The 21,826-nt window shown below is 37.5% G+C and overlaps 1 protein-coding gene across 2 annotated transcripts; it reads right to left on the reverse strand.

Moving 5' to 3' along the window:
• Positions 1-350: 350 nt before the first annotated feature.
• On the reverse strand, positions 351-21,745 carry srsf10b (serine and arginine rich splicing factor 10b). Of its 2 annotated transcripts, XM_072547931.1 has the most exons (6): positions 21,612-21,745; positions 17,106-17,210; positions 8,062-8,165; positions 7,440-7,611; positions 7,298-7,357; positions 351-2,138 (listed from the first exon to the last, which is right to left on the reverse strand). In XM_072547931.1, the coding sequence occupies exons 1-6, from the start codon at positions 21,674-21,676 to the stop codon at positions 1,916-1,918; spliced, it is 729 nt and encodes a 242-aa protein (XP_072404032.1). In that variant the 5' UTR covers positions 21,677-21,745; the 3' UTR covers positions 351-1,915. The 2 variants fall into 2 exon arrangements, with proteins under 2 accessions (XP_072404032.1, XP_072404034.1); XM_072547933.1 differs by lacking the exon at positions 7,298-7,357.
• Positions 21,746-21,826: the final 81 nt, after the last annotated feature.

The raw sequence follows: 21,826 nt of genomic DNA on the forward strand, positions 1-21,826 counted from the left end.
TTTAGATAAATGGGAAAAAATACAGGGGAACAAGATTAAGTGGATTGTTCTTTGAAGGAACCAATACAGATTCGACAGCCAAATGGGCTTTTGTGCTGTTATAACTAGCAGAGGCACCTCGATTATCCAAAGGACATGGGGAGGGAGTATTTCATTTGGTTAACTGAATTCCGGATAACAATCTAGCCGAACATCGGTTCCTTGTGATCTTGCTGGATAGTCCGATATTCAGATAATTGGTCTCCTCTACATCGCACAGATACAATTCAGCTTATACCCTTTGGTGTTAGTCCACATAGGATTCTGACTGAAAAGTAAGTCATTCCTTTAAGAAAACACACCTGAGATGCTTCATTTTACAGCACAGATTTATTTACAAGTATGAAGTTACAATCAGCTATCATGAACAAAAAGGATGAACACAACATCCATATCTGACTGAAAAAACCCAAATGATATAGATTTAGTTGATAACTGGTGCTAAGTCTGCAAGTGTTTGTTTGCACTGCATATCTTGAACTGAATCCTGCAAAAGTTATGAAAAGGCATACCCTGTATACATTGTTAAGTGAAGAATCTTAATCACTTTTGAGGAAAAGCAAGAAACAAACTGGACTGTAAAACCAAGACACACTGAACCTACCCTGGCTCAAACACAGTAGGCAAGACCTAAAACTGGCAAGAATTAAAATAAGTTTAAACAAGACTTGTCACATAACCCTAATGTGATTGAACACAGTTAATTAAGTCACTTACATCAGATTACAGACAATTTTATTCCCAGTTCTGCTTATCCAAATTCACAAGATGAATGGCTAAATATGACCACTCTAGGGGCCAATGTTCTTAATCTTCAGAATATACTATTATTACTTGATTTTAAACGTCACATTTTTCTAGTCATGCAAAGACCTAGACAACTTAGCATTTTGAAGCTTAAACTGAAAACATTTCTAATATAGATGAACTTTTACAAACAGCTTTTATTAAAAAGACGTGGTATAAAAATCCCTTTTGTTTTTACAAGCTTCTACATGAAAAAATGTTTCAGCACGAGATAAATCTGTTTTGGAAAAACGTCCAATTCCGCATAAGATACAAGTTCCTGCATTTATCTTACAATAAAAAAATGCAGGTAGTTTGTCTAACAGCATTAGCAAATTATAACTTTACAGCCAAGAATGAAAAGAAATATTCATGCAAAATGCACAAATCAATACTACGGAAAGCATGCCAGACTACTGCATTGCATAAACACACATGAACAGAACATAAGGTTGTGGGCAACAAATTGCCAATACTTTTTGATTGTGCTTAATGTGACCAGTTGGGTAAAATAAGGAGAATTTCTATAAACCAATCCCCCAAGCAGAGTGTTTCAGGCAATTATGAATTATGTAAAACCCCACACTGAAGTTATGTTAATACAGCACTGCATTGATGACATGTTCTTTGTTAACAGTAGAATATACAAAGTTTGAATTCACACAGTTTTGATTTGTACCAGCAGCTTTATTAATCCATCAGAATATTAAACTGGGAAAACAATTTAGTATCTTTTTGGACAATTAGTATAGAGGGCACTGTTTTATAAAAGAATTACTAACAGTAACATAGCCGCGAATCAAATATACCTTTCTAAATTTGCCTAAAAACAATAGTGAACAAGTTGACTTTCAATGAACCAATGAGTAACATTAATGTTAATGGCACTTTGAACCTTATTAACTGGTCAGTTGTAGTTACTGCATCATTCAGTTTAAAATCTTTCAAGTACCATCAACAAATTATTCTTGCACACTAAGTTTTCCTGTAGTCATAAAACAGTACCCACCTTCTCTTAACTACAAGACCCCAAAAACAAAAAGAAAAGCACAAATGGAAGCTGCAAGTTGATGAACGACCATCCATCGCTTCAGTCCTCATGGTGACTATCAGACTTATGGCCACTCAGTGACCTGGATTTAGATCTAGATCTGGACCTTGAATGGCTGCATGACCTCGATTGTGAACGTGTCTTAGAATCCTTTCTGGATGCTGATTTTGATCTTGATACGGATTTTGATCTGGATCTTGACCGGGATCGAGATCGTGACCTGGACCTTGATCTAGAATAGGAACGATGGCGACGTCTGTGCCTATAAATAATTGCAAATGTAATTAAGACGAGCACGAGATTACATTTAAGGAAAACAAATCAAATCAATTTCCCAGGAAATAAAAAGGCATCTCTTCATTCTGCTTTCCGTCTATCTTTTGCTGGACAATTAGTATAGAGAGCACTGTTTTATAAAAGAATTACCAACAGTAACATGTATAATTTATCATTGTACAAAGCTCCTTACCTGAGTATTTAAAAACCAAACCAGGAAAAAAACAAGGAGATGGAGAAAAATAAGAATGGCAGAAGAGGCAAGAGTATATAATAAAGCATGCAGGAATATGGGATAGAGAATGAATGGTAAACAGCTTAACTGTAAGTACACAAACAGCTGTACAAGTCAGGAACAGGATAAAGCCACTTGGTGCCTCAAACCTGCATCATAATTGAATAAGGTCATGGGTGATCAAATTGCAACCACAACTTCAACAACTGTAAGTCAATGTGCCACTTATCCTTGTATTAATTACAACAACATGTAAGGAGCAGGGAATCAAGAATAATTAACAAATTAAATAAAACAAGATATGGCAGAACAGATGGTATGTTCCTGCTGCAGCATGTCAGAGCTGCTGGACACCAAGGTGATCCAGGGAGAATGTATTTGTAGTGTGTATTCACAGCTCATCAAACTTGATCAGAGTTGAGATGCCAGAGTCTTGGGTGTAGACCTCCTGTACACTGGTGGTTTTGGCAAGGGCGGGGGGGGGGTACCTGGACACTTCACTTCAGGGAGCACTCATCTATTATATTAGGTAATTCAAATTTGGCCATGATCAGGGACAGGAATGAGAGATTTCAGGTGACATAGGTACGGTGACTCGGGGTGCCAGGCTATTTTGGATTGGGGTTGCATAATGAAGCAAAAATAAACAGAGTAAAAGATTGCTTTGGGAACAGTGACCATACATGGGAGAATTTAACATTCAGCCTGATTGCGAGAAATTTGGATCAGAAATAACTCACTCAAGGTAATTACATAAAGATGAGGGCTGAGTCAACTGGACAGGACCTGGAAGAGAGTTCAGCAGAAAAGGCAGCTGTTGAACAATAGCAGACATTTAAGAAAATAGGTCATGGCTCACAAAAGTATATAAAGGAAGGATTCTTGTAAGAAGGTAAACCAACTATAGCTAACCAAAGAGGTTAAGGATGGCAAATTGAATGAAAAAACACATACCAAGTGGCAAATATTATTGGTAACCCAGAGGATGGGAAAGCCTTAGAGGTTGAAAGATGACTAAAATGGGGAGAAAACAAACTTTGAGGATAAGCTAGCAAGTAACATCAAAAGAGACAGCATGTGGCTGTTTAAAAAGGAAGACAGAGGGAGGCCAAAGTGAACAAAAGCCCCATAGCAAATGAAGCTAAAGATATAATAATGGGGAGCCAGAAAATGACATTAATCTTCACAAGACATTAGTAGCATTCCAAAAATACTAAGTGAATCAAGGGACAAAAGGAGTAGAGGAAATAAATACAACTATCACAAGAATAAAAGTACGAGGAAAGCAAATGGGGTTAAAGGCATATAACTCCCATGGACTTGATGGATTCCATTCTAGGATAAATAGCTATAGAGATAGTGGATCCATTGGTAGTAATCTTTCAAGAAATCTTAATCTAGAAATCCTCCAGAATCTAAAAGGATGTACTGACAGAGCATTTAGAAATACATAATATTAATCAAGCAGAATCAACATGGCTACAAGAAAGGGAAACCTCCATGCTCAACAAACTTATTAGAATTCTTTCAGGAGGTAACAAGCAGGATATAAAGGGAAATATTAGATGGAATATATCTGGGCTTCCAACAGACAAGTGAAGTTATATGTTAGCATGGAGAGAGGAATGCTTAACTCAGACATTTGGGACTACAGGGCAATTTCAGGCTGGCAACTTGTAGCTAGTGGAGTGCATAGGGATCAGTGCTGCAGCCACAACAATTTGCAATATATTAAAAATGATTTTGGTGAGAAAAGTGAATGCTTTATTGTCAACTTTGCGCAGGAAACAAATACATGGGAAGTGAGTGGCAAGAATGACATAGGAATACTATTAGGTTCTGTGAATGGACAAAAACTTGGCAGATGGACTATAATGTGGGAAAATGATCATGCATTTGGCAGGAGGAGGAGAATATTATGAAAATGGAGAAACATTGCCAAAAACTGCAACACATGGATTCCTTTTGCACAACTAAAAAGAGCTAGTATCAAAGTTCAACAGGTAAGTCTTGTTAAAATAATACAAGATACTAGTTAGCCCACTTTGAAAATATAGTGAATAGTTTGGATACTTCATCTAAGGAAAGATATGCAGGCATTGGGTGCATTCCATAGAAGATTCACGAGGCTGATCACAGATATGGATTGACTTTCTAGCGAGAGGTCAAGTAGGTTGGGCCTGTACTGACTGGAATTTGGAAGAATGAGAGATGGCCTTAATGAAACATACAAGATTGTTAGATGGCTTGACAGGGTAGGTAGCAAGAATTTATTTCTCTGTATGGGAAGAGTATATAATCAAAGAGGAGAACCTGAGAACAGAGAACATGTAGTCAGCTATTTAAAACAGAGATGAGTAGGAATTTCTTCTGAGGTTGATGACTTATGACACTACTCAAAGGGTTGAAGCAATTAGGTTTATTCCAGGCTGAGAAACTTCTAATCAGCAAGGGAATCAACGGTTATGAGGAAAAGGCTGGAAAGTGATGTTCAGAATTATTACATCAGCTATGATTGCCGTGAATGGCTAAGACCTGATTAGCCAAAAGGTCTACTTCTGCTTCTATGTCTTAATTACTTCAAATATGTAATTGTGTTTTCATTTCTTTCTTACAAAATTAATAATATAAATGGGATGTGGAGGAGGTCTGCGTGTTGAATTATTTCCAGGGTGGTGGAAATGAACAGTGAAGAAATGTAACTCTAGCTGAAGAAATGCATGTAGAGTCAGAACAGGAAGACAGCATGGGTAAACATTGTTCAGGTAAATCTTACTGAAGTTTGCCAAGTAATGTTTAAACTGTGCTGGAGCTAAGCAAACTGTGGCCCATTGTTTCTGATACCATAAAAATATCTCATTCACGCTAGCATTGGAAACTGATAGGAGTTTTGAAGATAATAACCTAGACAATTGCTTATGTTTCTTCAAACAAAACCTTGAGGGGGACTCAGCGAACATATATCCAACAACAGCTACGGAGGCAATGATGTAATTTTAAAAAAACTAAATGGGTCAAATGTAGGAATGGCAAACAGTCATTAAGGAAAATAAGGTATACAAGAGAGAAAAAAAATAGTAGAAAAGCTCAGCAGGTCTGTTAGCATCGGTGGAGAGAAATCAGAGTTAATCTTTTGGGTCAAGTGACCTTCAGAACTAATTTCCTTTCAAAGATACTGCCAGACCTGCTACATTTTTATATTTGTTTCTGATTTACAGCATGTACAGCTCTTTTGGTTTTTATTAGGTATACAAGAGAATGGTGACAACTCGCTCCGAAGATAATCTGGGAGTTTTACAAAACATTCATTTAAAGGATGAGGGCAATGCTGGCTGGCCAGCATTTATTGCCCATCCCAGGGAGTAGTGAAGTGTCAATCACAATGTTGTGGGTCTGCAGTCACAAGCAATCCAGCCCAGGTAAAGATCCTCTTTGTTACCTAAAGGACATTACTGAATCAAATGGGTTTTTCCTGACACTCAATGGTTTCATGGTCATAAGACACTGAATTCCAGGTTTTTATTGAATTCAATTCCCACTCTCTGCCTTGGCAGTTTCAAATCCAGGACCTTAGAACATTACCTGGGTCTCTGGATTAGCAGTCCAGCAAGAATACTACGAGGCCAGTGTTCCCTCAGGGGATTAGCTACCTGAGACAAAGCCGGACCCTCAGAGCAACCAGTGCAATAAGGACGTACTCTTGCTTAGTATTTTAATAAAGGCATGTCACAGTTAGCGGAATAGAATCTAGGTTGGTATATGTTAAAATTGTTTGACTAATTTAGTGTCTTATTACACCCATTGCTTATCAGGGCTACAAAGTAATGAAGAATCTAACTTTGCTTTAAAAAAGTATTCAAAGACTCTTCAACCACTTTTTCCCACAGAGCTCCAAATACTTAGACCTTCAAAAAAAAATGTAGCTTCTAGAGTTAAATAGGTGACCCTTTATTTTTAAATCTTGACCTTTAGTGCTAGATTCTCCCACAAGAAAATATCCTGATCACATGCACCTTGTCAAAACCCCTCAATCTTCTCTTGCTCTTCTAAACTCCAGTGAATACAAATCTAATACATCCAACGTTTCCTTAAAAAACAATCTGTCCATTCTAGGTAGCAGTCTAGTAAACCTTCTCTGAACTGCCTCAAACACATTTACAATCTTTCTTAAATAAGCTGCCCAATGCTGTACATGGTATTCCAGATGTGGTCTTACTAGTACCTTATTTAAATAAAGCATACATAACTTCTGGAAGTTTGTATTCCATGGCCTCGCAATAGATGATAACATTTTAAAGGCAACAAGTTAGCTTTCCTAATCACTTCTTGTACCAAAATGCCTTTTGTGATTGATGCCTCAAATCCCTCTGCAATCTCTCACCATTTAGACTCAGTCTCATACCAAAGAAGTCAATATCCCACTATATACTCCATTTACTACACCGCTGCCCACTCGATCTATCCATAACCCCTTATATTCTCTTCATACCTTATGTTTCTATTCTGTGTTAATTGCAAATTTAGCAATCATAACATGAGATGACAAAGGCAGCAAAGTGGAATGCCTTTGTTTATAAAGAGAATTCAAAGCATCATTCATAGGCATTTAACTACAGTTGAACTGGGGAAGGCAACAATCAGAACTGCAGCTTCAGTGAATGCAAACTCTAAAATCAGAGGATAGCTTTCCTTGCTGGATAGCATACTCTGTAGACATGTGAAAAAGAGTCAAACTCATCAATTTATCAAAAATACATCCCATACCAAGTATTCCAAGTTAACAATTCTATCACGCTATCTGCACATTTTTCTATTACTTAGAAAACTCCCACAACATTCCCTTCAATTTCAGAAACTTCACGCTGTTGATTGAATATGAATGACAGCCAATGCATTCTGCTTGGCCCTACCTGTCATTGAAAGAGTTGCTACGGCTACGTCTACGCTTTCCACTTGATCTGCTCCGTGAACTGCACAAAAAATAAAAGACCAGTGAAATAAAATTCACTGAACTGGACAACAAAATGCATTGTAGATGCCAGTGTTACATACTTTTTGGGGCTATCAGATCTCCTGCGACTTCGATCATAAGAACGACTTCTTGATCTCCTCCGATCATAACTTCGACTCCTGGACCTTCTCCTCCTATCATAGTCATCATACCGGTCATATCGTGGGGAACTTCGTGAAGATCTTCGTTCCTTTGATTTCATCTGACCAGGTGCTGCAATTACAAAGACAAAAATATCACACCATCATCCAGAACATTGATCGTTTATTGAATATATCTTTTTTCTACCAGTGACGTCCAAAACCTAGCTTCACACAAAACAAACAATTTTGCAAAAACTCTAGCAGCTTTCAGTGAGCACATACTGTTAGTTTTATGTTGCCCCTGCACCAAAGCCAGCACCCCTCAAACATATTCTAGAATGTATCAATCCCATATGGAAACTTTCACTCAGAGAAAACTACACATTCAATATATTTGCTTAGCTATAAATGTGTCATTAAATTCTTCAACTTAAACATGGTATGAACCTCAGTATAAAGAACAGCATGTGTAGATTCAATAGGTATAAAAGCACTGGCTTCTACCACATTCACTACTGTCCATGCACAAAACAGACCATTTCCACGAGTATACAATTTAATTTAGATTAATTATACTTACTTTTTCGATCACCTTGAGCGAACTGGATTTCAATCTGGCGGCCACAGACCCATTTCCGGTCCAGGTTGTGGAGTGCATCTTCTGCATCACGAACATCTTCAAACATGCTAAGCTGTTAAGGGGGCTTTTCACTTTCACAGGTTTCGAACACATCCTACAATCTTCAATACACATTTTCAACCACAACATTGTTTTGCCAAAACTTAGAAAATTTGTTTGTGTGTTATATTAAATTGCATAAGATGTCAAAAATACATCAAATAGCTTATTACAAAAACTATGCAGGTTTCTTAATATTAATAAAATAGGGTTTTCATTCAAATTTTCTAAGTGAATCATAATGCAAGCAATAAATGCAGAACAGCAATAAAGACAGTATTAAATCCTGATGCAAAACATTATTAGGTCGTAACTACCCCATTACCACATGAAATTCAATCTAGAATTATTTTGGATCTCAGTCCAGTCCCATTCATTAATAAAATCATATTTAACAAAATGCTGCAAACAATTCAATAGTGACTTGTAAATTAACATAAATAAATGTCACGTTGCTCGTCAAAAGACAAAATAACATTCAAGTGTATCACTCCAGTAGGATGTATTCTACCATGGAGGAGTAAATTATAGTGATGTGCTACAAGAGTAGCCACTGGACAAGGACAGAACAAAGGCCTGCTCATTTGGCAAGTGCCTTCCCACAGCTTGCAGGCATCCTTTAATGAATGTCAAGCCCTGTTTTAATTCACTAAAATAAGACACCCAGTAGTGCCTGCAACTATAAATCTGCAGCATCTAATTGAAATCATGAAGGAAGACAAATATGGGACTTTTTGTGCAAAAAGTGACAGATGACCTCGACAGAAGTGACAAGAAAAAGTTGAATAAAATATAAAAGTATTCTAAAACTTAAAAAAAGTCTATTTCTGTACTGGTCTTCTGTTGAGTCAGCAACTGGAAACAAAAAAGCATCAAAAACACTAGACTCAAAACCAATTTTTGAAAAGAAATAAAAGGAATGAATTTATCTGCAGCACAGACTACAATTTCAGTCATAAACGTTTTAATATATACTTGTATTATATATGGATCATTTAAGTTTGTAAAATCACAATTAATAACAATATTTAAGAGCAAAATGAACTGTTTCACTATGGTAGGATACAATATCAGGACTTTGCTGGTTACCTTAAATTTGGCTGTAAACTTGACCTTGCACCGTCAGCTTGACCTTTAACTCTTTAAGTGCTTGCCAGAAGGACTTGACATGAGGCGCTGGCCCAAATAAGACACTTGGCTTTGACTTTGACAAAACAACCTTTTTTCCAATTGCAGACAAATCGAAGCCTTGACTTTTTCCCTCTTCAAGCTTTAATCTTTTTCACCCTCCCTCTCTTTTCTTCAAGCCTGATCCTTAAGAGGTCTTTGGCTTGTCTGCTTGTCTTATGCTTGGGTTCTATCTAAAAGGCTCTTTCATACTTTCTTTGTGGGTTCGCCAGTTACAGCGGATTGCTTTAAATTTTCTGAGGCAACAACAACAAAAAGGTTATGTCAGGGGATGAGTATAAAGAGACAAACATGCAGGGTTTGAAATCACTTTTTTGACTACCACCAAAATTAGCCAAAAAAGACACCAGCAAGTATTTTTTTTAAAAACAGCTAAAAATTGTGTGTCACATTTTCCATTTAGATGAACTTGTGATCAGACAAGAAATACATACCTTACAGCAGAATATAAAAAGGAAAAAAAAAGTTAGACGAGCAACAGTGGGGTGCACTATATGAACCCAGAACCAGCAAATCCCTGCAGCAACCAACTCAAACAGCACATTAATTAAACAAAGCAGAGCAGTAGGTCTTTTTTCTAATGGAAGCAAATAGCAGCATTTTATTCAGTAAGCTTCCTAGTCCTGCCAACATGCATTCGTATTAACAGGAATATTAGAGAGAGTACACCAACTCTGATTGTTCCAATGTTTACAGTTAATAGCCAGATTATACCAAAATACTTACCAGGTAACACACACATTTAGTTATGCAATGGAACATACAAGCTTCAATTTAAATATTAATGTAACTTGAGCTTACAGTTTTCACATAAAGGAATATTATGCACAGTTCATGAAGTCACAAGTAAAATGAAAATTCATTTCAGATTAGGTGACCTTGTGGTCACAAAAATCGGTTAAATATGGGACCTAAATTTTCTGAAAATTACATTTGCCATTGTAGCTTTCCTTAAGACAAATTTGCAGGTCTCAGACCATCAAAGTTTCAAAAGTAAGCAAATTATATAAAAATTGAGGGGAAGGAGGAATGAAAACTACATTTAAATTTTCAGCTCAAAATATGCGTTTGCGCAAGCCTCAAGTGACCTAAATGTGCAGAGTGCAGAAGATCAGCATTCCAAAGTTAAACTGCACAAGTAAAATTGATGAAAATATTAAATTTGAATTTTAAAATTTGCTATGTGCAAATTTGAATTGCAAACTAATAATTTTCAATATTGTAGTATGCATTTTCAGATTCTTCCAAGAATTGTAGTGCAAGGATAAATCAACTCCCATCTTACAATGCAATTTACTGCCAGGTGCTTAACATTCAATTATTCAATAATATGAATGCAAATAAGACACTAAACATGAATTTAGTGCTAAAACTGAATTTCCATAAATGAAATTAGGACTGTAAAGTTATAGAAAAGGAATCTGCTTTGTCTATTTTACATTTGTAGCTAATTTATTGCATCCAATGCATATAAATATTTACAGGTATGAAAGTATGATAAGTCATTATAAAAAAAGTGCATTTTAAATTTCAAACTAAATTCAAACTTTATGTTCGTAACTGGACTCTGATTTTGATTTATTTAAGGTCACAAATTACCCATACAATATATACTGATTTAAAAGTATAGGTGTGGATTTCTGTGGAGTTAAAAAATCAATTTGCTTTAGGTATTCATGCCTGCTTAGCATGAAAAGGACCTGCCAGAAATGATTTCCTTCCAATTTTAGAAAAATAAAATCACTGGATGAAATAACAGATTCTAAAAATATGCTGGAATACAAGCTCAAAAACTTAATGATTTAAGGTTCGAATTTAATTCAATACAACTTCGCACAAAAGTGGGATAGTGCTTGCAACACTTATGTACAATTTATTGGCAATGCAAGCATTTATTACTGGTGTACATTAACTAAACCCATAAAAAATGATGACAGCTTGCGTCTGGGCAACGTAGAGGTTTGAGTCAGGTAATGAGAAGAGTTGCAATTATTTAATTCAGACCAGTAGCTGTAATACAATATAGTATCAGATCATCCAAACTAATTTTGCAATATCATATCAGAATTGAGCAAGAATAAGCCATTCTGCCCTTAAACCTGCTCCACTATTTTGAGAAGATCTGATTGTGGCTTTAACTACTCATTTCTAACTATTCCCCAATGAGTGCAGCATTAATTCTACCTACCGTGGGCGGCACGGTGGCACAGTGGTTAGCACTGCTGCCTCACAGCGCCTGAGACCTGGGTTCAATTCCCGCCTCAGGCGACTGACTGTGTGGAGTTTGCACGTTCTCCCCGTGTCTGTGTGGGTTTCCTCCGGGTGCTCCGGTTTCCTCCCACAGTCCAAAGATGTGCAGGCCAGGTGAATTGGCCATGCTAAATTGCCCATAGTGTTAGGTAAGGGGTAAATGTAGATGTAGGGGTATGGGTGGGTTACGCTTCGGCGGGTCGGTGTGGACTTGTTGGGCCGAAGGGCCTGTTTCCACACTGTAAGTAATCTAATCTAATCTAATCTAATCTACCCATACCTTAAAAATATTCAATGATCCCACCTCCACTGAGGAAGAGAATTTCACAGACCCAACAGGAATAAATTCTCATCTCTGCATGAAATGGGAGATGTCTTCTGTTTAAACTATGCCCCTAATTCTAATTTCTTGTGGAGAAGGAAGCATCCTTTCAGTATTAACTCAGCTAAGTTGCCTCATGTTTCAATAAGATCACCTCATTCTTCTAAACTCCAATGAGTAGAGGCCCAACTTTTTGCTATAAGACAACTCCTTCATCCCTGGAGCCAATTAAGGAAATCTATTTGAGACTATGTTGGCACTTTTGCACAACGTACCCAGAAAGAAAATGAAACTTTTGCAGAGAGAGATAGGGATAGTACCACTGCACAAGACCCAGCACAACAAAAAGGACAAGTAAATCTCGCCAATTAAGATGCAGCAAATCTTTTAATCACTTGAATTTAATTATCAGTTTTATCAACTGGCAAATGCTCACCAATAACACTCATTCAGGCTCAGTTTGGGTTTATTTGAAAATCACACACTTTCGGCATGCTGCTCCTTCATCAGGTCTTTTTCCAGACACCCGATGAAAGAGAGCACTCAAAAGCATGTGCTTTCAAATAAACCTGTTGGACTATAACCTGATGTTGTGAGATTTCTGAGTTCGACCTCATTGCAGCCTTGGTCCAAAGTGGACATGAGCTAAAATCTAATATCACATCTAAGCATTATTCAAACAAGCATGGAACCAAGCTGCCCCACTAAAATTCATGTTAATGGGCTCAGAGGAAAATTCTTCAAAGGCTAATGTTATATCTGGCACAAAAGAAGGTAGTTGCACTTGTTTAGAGATCAATCAACACAGCTTCAGATAATCATTACAAGGTTCCTTGGAGCTGTGTATTAGCTGTTATCATATTGAACTGTTACATAAAATGTGCCATTTTAAAAAAAAAACAGGAAATAGGCCTGACAATTGCAATGTTCATCTCCAAATTCCTCAGATAGTGAATCAGTAAAGGTCTGAATGCTGCTGAATTACCAGTTAGCAATCAATATGCTTGGGGGAAACCATGCATGAGTAAATCAAGGGTGATCAGTCACAGAAGTGTTGATTGCTACAGGTCTGATGCTGGGGACTGTGGCAAGTATCATCACAAGGTAGGAATCAATGTGATGCACTGATCCCATTAGCCCAAGAAGGATTAAATTGCAAGAGCCAAGAACATTGACAACTTCAAGTTTAATTGGCACCGAATCAACTAACCTAAACATTCACTGTTTGCAATATTGGCTGCAGTGTGTACTATCTACAGGATGTGCTAAAGAAACTCACTGTGGATTAATGCCAACACTTTCAACTCCACTACTCAGGGCAAGGACAACAGGTGCAGTACATGGAGATATTGCTGCTAACTTGCACACCCCCGTGACTGGACATCTACTGCTGGAAATTTGGGTTCCAACTGCTCAGACATTCACTGGTTTTTAAATCCCCATTTGAAATATTCAGACTTTCTGCTCATCTAAATTTAAATGTTCAGATGTTAGGAAATTATTACAAATATGCATATAACTAGCCATGCAGTATCAGTCAGATGAACTTTCTAAAGAAGCATTTATTAAAGCTAGCTCAGTTTAGGTCACCGAGTGAAAATTTGCTGTTAGACTCAGCACATCAATACCCAATCAATAAAACATGCAATATAGCCAAACTTGGTACAGGTTCTCTAATAGATGTGCAATGCTCCCTCAGGAAATTTGTTTCCAATGTGTACACATGCTGGCTGTCATAGCATATTAGATATAATTCTAATCAATTTTGTGATGCAACATTCAGTAAATAATATTTTTAGGATTAATGCTGTTCAAGCAAAGAGATCACAGTATTTTTAATGTTTTAGAAAGTATACAGCCCATTACTGAAATCTAGCTTTCTCATATAGCCAGAAAAGTAAAACTGTTTTAATTCAAATATCATAGCCACGTGCCAATGCCTGATATTTGTGCTGCAGAATCAGCTTTCTTCACTTGACAACTGATAAACCCGTAAAAGCTTGCATCTGCAATAGTAAATGTGAAAAGGTTTTTAACTGAAAGAATCTGGGAACCGTAGGATAGTGATAAAATTATCCAGCATACATCCAGAGGCCAGGATTAATGTCTCAGAGGCTCAACTTAAAAATCACAATAAACCAAGTAGAGAAATTTAAAATCAATTAATCAACGATCATGAAACCAGCAGATTATCATTAAAAATCCACTTGGCCTTAATGTCCTTCAGGGGAGCAAATCTGCTATCCTTACCCTGTCTGGACTACTTATGATAGTCAGGCCCAACCAATGCGGTTGACGCCCACTTTTTATATTCAAACTTTTAGGCAGATCACCACCATCTTACTCAAGGGTAACTGGAGATGGGCAATAAATGCTAGCCTCATCAGCAGCATGCATCAAGGATTTTGAGGTACATATAAAACAAAGAACAGCAGATGCTGAAATTTTGAAAACAAATTGCTGGAAAACTCAGCAGGTCTGGCAGCATCATGTGAACAGAAAACAGAATTAGTGTTTCAAGCCCAGGTGACCCTGAAAATCTGAGTTTCTCCAGCAACCTGTCTTGAGAGATATTTACATTGGTACTCAGTGCAAGATACATCAGGTCCATCCAGACACTCAACACTTTTAGAGTGAGGAAGTCCAAACAACCTTTCTCTTTAATTCAGTCTGTAGCACTCACTGAGTCAGATGATTGTGGATCACTGTCCATCCCAAGAACTGAATAAAACAATCTAAGCGATTTCGGTGCAGCATTACATGTATTTCACAGTCAGGGGTGCTATATTACCATCGAGTCGTTAAACCAAGACTCTATCTGCCCCCTCAGACTGACACAAAACATTCCATGGCATTATTTGACATGGAGCACAGAGATATCCCTGGTGTTGTGGCCCATGTTGTCCCTCAAAACAACAAAAACCTGATCTAGTTATCAGCACATTGTTGTCTGCAAGTGTTTTGCAAATTGATTGCTGTATTTCCTACAACACACTTGTCTACAAGTGTCCACATCTTAAAAAGGAACTCATTAACTGAACTGCTAATAACGTTTGGTGGATGAAGGATAAAAGTCACGTCTTTTTAACGTTTTGATTACACCAGATTTCTACAAAGTATCTTTCATTCTGACAACCTGCTTGAATTCCAGACATTTCAGGGTACTGAAATTACTCCGATGGCAAAATGAAATGTAGCACTCTATATTTAATGGAGGACATTTTGAAAATTAGAAACAAACAATGATACCATAAATTTTGCATGATCAAATAACATTTAATGCTAAAATTCAGAATGGCAATCTGACATCTCAGGGCACGAAGCTGAAAAATCAAAATTACATGGACACCACTTAATACATAACATGTGTTTTTCCCATAAAGCACTTTTAAAAGCTAGATCAAGTGGTGATGCAAGCTATGAAGGGTGTTTTACTTTTATTTACAAATGTCTGCTTTAAAAAGTTACTAATTTTGATGTTATGTTAGGTATGTGCTAAAAAAAATTAAATGTGCTGATGCAAAAGACATCAGAATGACTGGTTATGTACAAAAAGCGCTGCAATATGTACTCTAATGAATAGTTTTCTTCTATATTATAATTAAATACAATTACAATGGAAATCAACCTAATAAAATTACTTTATTCGCAATTAAGTTTTTGGTTTTTACTCCTGGTAAATTGGGAATGTAAAAGAAAAATCAACTCCATCACTGTGGTACAGCATTTAAAACTCCAATTGCTCAGCAGCCGTATGATATTACACTGCTGCAAATTTGTGCTTAACTTTTTGCCAATTTTCACATGCTAATAGTCATGTATATTCACCCTCGTGCTTCATTTGGCTCTAGTTCAAACTGCTATTCTCAAAAGCTTTCAGATTTTCCAGATGTAATGGTCGTTTGGTAGCACAGACTTTGAATATTGCTGAAGAGAGACATTAACAACAAATTTAATATAATCATTTGAACTTGTAGCATGGTTTATCTATACCTGCTAAAAGCAATCACCTACAAGGGCCCAATCTCTGCCAAAAGGAATACATCCAAGACCTTAGCATTTTTTGTGAATTTCCAGAAGTGGTTGGAAGGCCATGAATTCCCATTGCTTTCTCCACAGCAATGACTCAGCCAATCAGTAACCTTTTCTCCTGTAGTATAAATGGCAATTGTTTTAGAATTGCCAATCTTGCATTTGGCCTGATCGAACTGGGTACAAACTGAGAAGCTTTGATTATTATGCATCTTTTCAGTAATATTCAACAAACTGTCATCTTATCCAGTAAGGCTGAAGCTTATAATTTCAATACAATTTTTCACACATGCAAGTCCCCAGTACAGTTCCCACCACTGAAAATGTTCACATTTCAAACACGATTCAAAACGTGAAAACTATTTATTTGCACCAATGTCAATTTTAAAGTTGTCGGTCACAGCATCAAGTGCTCCTTTTACTTTATGCACAGACTGTGTAAAGGGTCTCTAATGACTTTTTTTGGATAATGATCATTGTGGAGCTTTATTCCACTAAAACAGATTACATCAATTTAACTTAAGCAGACTCCATGTCTTAAGGGATTGATTAATTCCCATAACAGTCTTGAATCAGTTTCTCTACAGTGAGAACAACTTTAACAATTTGATCTGTGAAGTTATTAATCACGGAACTTGGGTGATGAAGGTGGAGGAGCTTATCAATTTGAGAGTAATCATGATCTAAACCACTCAACTGTAAATACACAAACAGGATAACAGATTAAAGTGGACAAGTGCTCCTGTGTTACAATATTAATATACTATTTAAACTAATTAAGTAGATTAACATCAACCAAAAATTCAATGCTTTTCCCTCATTAATTCTTCAATGAGAGCTTAGTTAAAATTGTCACCAAGCAAACGAAAAGGGACCTTTACAACCATATGACAGCATCATCTGTTATAGCCACTGAGTATAACAGGTAAATCATGTGGAAATGTGTGACCACGATAAGAAGTGGGGACTGTATTTAGCAACATACAAACTTGGAGTTATACCTTAAATATCATCCCTGCCCCCAAGCAGTAATTTCTAAAAATATAGAGCCACAATGAACCAGATTGAACTTGACATTCAAATGCATCATAGGATGAAAAGACCTTGGTATGTCTGCTTCACTTGTTTAGGAGAACTGCTGAAGAAAGGATATTGTATATATGCAAATCCTCTTGGACGACGAGTGTAGAAGTCAAGGGGAACGTAAACATCTACTATTGGGCCATAGCGACCAAACTCACGACGTAAATCCTCAGGCCTAAAGTACCATAAAAACGATACAGGTGATTTGAAACACAAACTTCCCACTGTGCATGTGAAGAGTCCAAATTATCGACATTAAACTATCTGAAAAGGAGATTCTATAACCATCAAGATTTTGCTCTGGAACATCAAATCAACTTGTAAACTGTCCACAGGATGTCAGGAATAGGATCAGTCAAGTTGGTGGTACTCAGGTGAGCGAAATGGCTAGATGCATTCCATTTTAAGAAATGGATGACTTCGTTATGCCTCAATTTTAGTAAAGATTTACAGTTCTTCAACTCTCCCCAATTATTTAAAATATTATCCAGAATAAATATTCCAGTGAAAATGAATTTATAACCCAAAATATTTGGCTTCATATTCTTCTGAACTAAATATGAAGATGCATCCAATGTAACCTAGACAAGTTTCTCAAATTGCCTCTTCAGTGTTTTACCAAGATCATACAATTGACTCTTTCTAGCCACTCGGTTCCTGCTGCCTCTCCCGGAATTTCCAGCCTGTCCACAGTTTAGCATCTTGTGTCACTGATGTGTACTTTAAAAGAATTGAACTGAATTAGATTAGTTGCTATAAAATTAATTAATTTTAAGTCTATATGTCATTTCCTGGACCCTTCAACCCATATCCATTTTATTTCAATCAATCAATTTTCTATTCCCAATTTAAGGAGCATTTAGCACCATCTCCATCCGGTTCAAAGTAAATGCCCCCAAATTTGAAGTCGTCCAAATCATTCATTACTGCAAATTTAAGAAGAGTTTCACAATTAATTAAATTCATTATAGCCTTTGGTCTAATTTAGTTCAAATCAAAAAGCAATAACACTGAATATTAAATAGAATAATTTAGCTTACCATCTTACTTATCCCTATTTTCTAAGTAGAAAGTGACATATTTAGTTAAAAAAACTAACATTCTAAAACTATATTGTATTCTTTTGTGCCAGATTTAGTAATAAGACTTCACTTTACAATATTAGGGTTCTATTCAGCGTTTTTCAAAGGCTGACACATTGCTCCTCACTCATTAGTCAGGTTCTTTGGAGATGGGATATAATACTTGCGCATATTATAAATATTCAAGTTATTAAGAGATTATATAAATGTACAAATTGCTCTGAACATACCAAATGATTTTACCCAATATTATTTTTACTTTACAAAGCACTCCTATGTTTTTAGGAGCAACATTCAACACATTCATGCCTGGCTAAAATTATTTGTTGAAATACTATTGCATTATATTTCAGTATGGTACTATGCTGTTTCCACATTGAATCAAACACAAAAGGGCTCCCATAATAACAATACAAAAACTGTCATAGAGCAGTACTATAAAGGCTAGTTTAACCTTTACATCTGCATTTAGTCAATAAACATTAGCTAGGCAGCAAGCAAGCAGCTGGCATGTTTCAGACTATGGTTCAACTCAAATCACCATTACTGGTTGCCCTGGAGAACACGTGTGCAAATGTCAGCTAAATACAGAAATGGCTTAACAGAGTTAAGTATTTGTGTCACAGCAGTTGAATCTGAACAGTTTGCTCTCAGAAACACATAGGCAGACAATACTAATTTAACAAGTTGTCATACAACTAAAATGAAGATCCCATAAACCCTCAATAAGAAAAATAATATTAAAAGCCTTGTGTGAATTATTTGTACAATTAAAATCAGTCATATGGCATACAAATCAACTCTTCATCCAACGAGTCCACGCTCAAACTAAATTAGCCCCACTTGCCTGTGTTTGGAATGTACTAATTCAGATGTCTTTTAAATGTTGTAACTGTACCTGCATCCACAACTTCCTGTGGCAGTTCATTTCACACACAAGCCCACCTTGTTTAAAAAAAAGTTGGGCCCCCGTGTCCTTTTTAAAACTTTCTCATCTTAAAAACATGTCCTATAGTTTTGAATTCCCCCACCTAGGGAAAAGACCTTGTTTTGCGTCATATCTATGTCCCTCATGATTTTATAAACCTCTATAAAGTCACCCCTTCAACCTCTAAGCTCCAGTGAAAAATTCCCAGCCTATTTTTATAAGTCAAACCTGCCACTCCTGGCAGGATTCTGGTAAATCTTTTCTGAACCCCCTAACTTAATAATATTGCCCCTATACCAGCGTGACCAGAACTGAACAAAATACTCCAGAAGAGGTCTCACTCATGACCTCTACAACCTCAAAATGACATTATATGTAAATAGTTCAGTGGCACTGGACATCAGATACATTTAGCTTGATGCGAATACATAGAATATTCCTACAAATTCAGAGAAGACAATTCAACCTCAGTCATTGGAAATTATTTAAACAGATGAATACATATTGATTATAACTACTCAATTTGTCGATCTTGCAAACTTTACAGTGCTATATTTATGCATTTACACACTCAGCATCTAAAAACGTGTTTTCTAACATTTCAACTTAAGTCATCATAACTTTTGGCGCAAGTAAGTTCAATAACAATCCTGTGGTACGGAAAACTTAACAGGCTCTTACTAACTCAGTAATTAGTGATTTATACTTCTGTTTTGTGACAATGAACAGAAGACACTTGTGTTTAAAGAATCGACATTACCCAAAACCCAGCATTAAAAAACATTGAATGGTAGAGCCCCATCATAATGATCAACAACACCAGTCATTTTACTGACCCTCACTGCATTAAATTTCTAAACAAAAACTTCAAGCACAAATTGCTTATTTTCAAAAACGCTGCAAAAGTATCACAAACCAAGCAAAGTTTTTAAAACCCATGAAGCATATTAGTTTAATTTTTCAACAACGAGAGATCTTGGGAATTTTTGCTCGAGTTATAGATGTACATAGAGTCAAGAGATGCACAGCACAGAAATAAGACCCATTGGTCCAACTCATCCATACTGACCAGATGCCCTAAGTTAATCTAGTCCCATTTGGCCCATATCGTTCTAAACCTTTCCTTTTTTGTATATCCATCCATTGCCTTTTAAATGCAATTGTACCAGCCTCCACCACTTCCTCTGGCAGCTCAGTCCATACACACACCATCCTTTGCATGAAAAAGCTGCCCCTTAGGTTTCTTTTAAATCTTTCCCTTCTCGCCCTAAACCTATGCCCCTAGTTCTGGATTCCTCCAGCCCGGTAAAAGACAGTCTTTTACCCTATCCATGTCCCTCATGGTTTTATAGATGTTTATAAGGTCACTCCTCAGCCTCTGACACTCTGCCAAAAATGTTTACATGCACTGTAAACTCAAATCTATTGCAAATATTTTGATGGATAAATCGGTCCTCAGACTACACAACAGATTTAATTAAATGAGCAACATTAAATGCTTAACATAAAAATCCTAACTTTTCAAAGTATCTCAAGATCCATTCTTCATCCATTCACTTAGTACCTCTACACTCAATTTTTCTAACGCACTCCTGGCTGACCCCACATTCTACACACTGCAAATTTTAAACCATCTGAAATTCTGCTGTGTCCTTAACTTTGACATCAAGCCCTGCCACCTTGCATTTGATGACCTGCATAAGCTCAACTTGTAAAAAATTCTCATCATGCTCAATTCATCCACGGCCGCACCCCCTTCCGTTTCATTAAACTCTTCCAACTCCGCAACCCTGCAAGATTTCTGCACTCCTCTAATCCTGGCCTCTTGCTAATCCCAATTGACTTTGCTCCAGCATTGGCGGACATGTCGAGTGTTACGCCTCATTCGTAAACTGCACAATTTCTCTCTCCCTTTCCTTAAAAAAAAATACATGCTTTAAAATCCATCTCATTAGTCAAAAGTTTTCGTCAACTACCCTAACGCCCCTGAATGTGGCGCGGTGTCAAATTTTGCTTTATAATCCTATTATGAAAAATCTTTATTAGGGCACACTGAATGCACCTTTAAGTGTTTCTTCTTTGTTTTAAGCGTTTGCAATTTTTTGTCTTTTACTTGTAATTACTTAAGTGTGGAGCGAGGAGGCTTTTAGAAAAGCGCGGCCTAAGTTGTCCCACGTTACTTGAAGCAAATATAAACCGCATTAAGCCCTAGCGACGAGTGGAATAACTTCAGCATCCTCCGTGACCCAGTTACTTTTCCAAAAGCGGGAAAGATCTGGGGCTAAGCAGTCACTCGGTGAGAAGCTGCCCCCGGATCTCCGGCCCGGCCATCGGGAATTTTACTGAGTCCGGCGAAGGTGGTGGAAATCATAGGAGGCCCGCCGGTCGAAGTCGCCGCGGCCTCCCTCTCCCCGCACCACCCGAGGCTGGCGCGCTGTCTGTCAGGGGCCGAGGCCCGCGGCCTTCACGCTGAGGCAGGACCCCCCCCCTCCTCCCCGCGCCCGAGCAAAATAGATCCCCGAATCCGGCCCTCGGTTCGTTTAGCTTCCTCACCACACTGTCTCACCTGGTGCAATCGCCGACATTCCTGACGAAGAGAGAGCTGTTGGGCGGGCGAGCGTACCGAGACATGGCGGCGGCAGCACCGAGAGAAAGAGGCGGGCTGCGACGCCGCGCGACCAGTGCGCAGGCGCGAGGATGTGGACCCCGCCCATAGAACCCACTAGAATCCGCGTCACAAGGGCACGTTGACCAATGGGGGCGCAGCTCCTTGCCGCCATG

The sequence above is a fragment of the Chiloscyllium punctatum genome, chromosome 27 (genome assembly GCF_047496795.1).
Source record: "Chiloscyllium punctatum isolate Juve2018m chromosome 27, sChiPun1.3, whole genome shotgun sequence".
Lineage (NCBI taxonomy): Eukaryota > Metazoa > Chordata > Chondrichthyes > Orectolobiformes > Hemiscylliidae > Chiloscyllium > Chiloscyllium punctatum.

Coding starts and splice junctions, on each gene's coding strand:
- srsf10b (XM_072547931.1), bottom strand. CDS start 21,676: ATGTCTCGGTACGCTCGCCCGCCCAACAGCTCTCTCTTCGTCAGGAAT. Junction 17,211..21,611: donor AATGTCGGCGATTGCACCAG/GTGAGACAGTGT, acceptor ATGGTACTTTAG/GCCTGAGGATTTACGTCGTG. Junction 7,612..8,061: donor CGCTCAAGGTGATCGAAAAA/GTAAGTATAATT, acceptor TTGTAATTGCAG/CACCTGGTCAGATGAAATCA.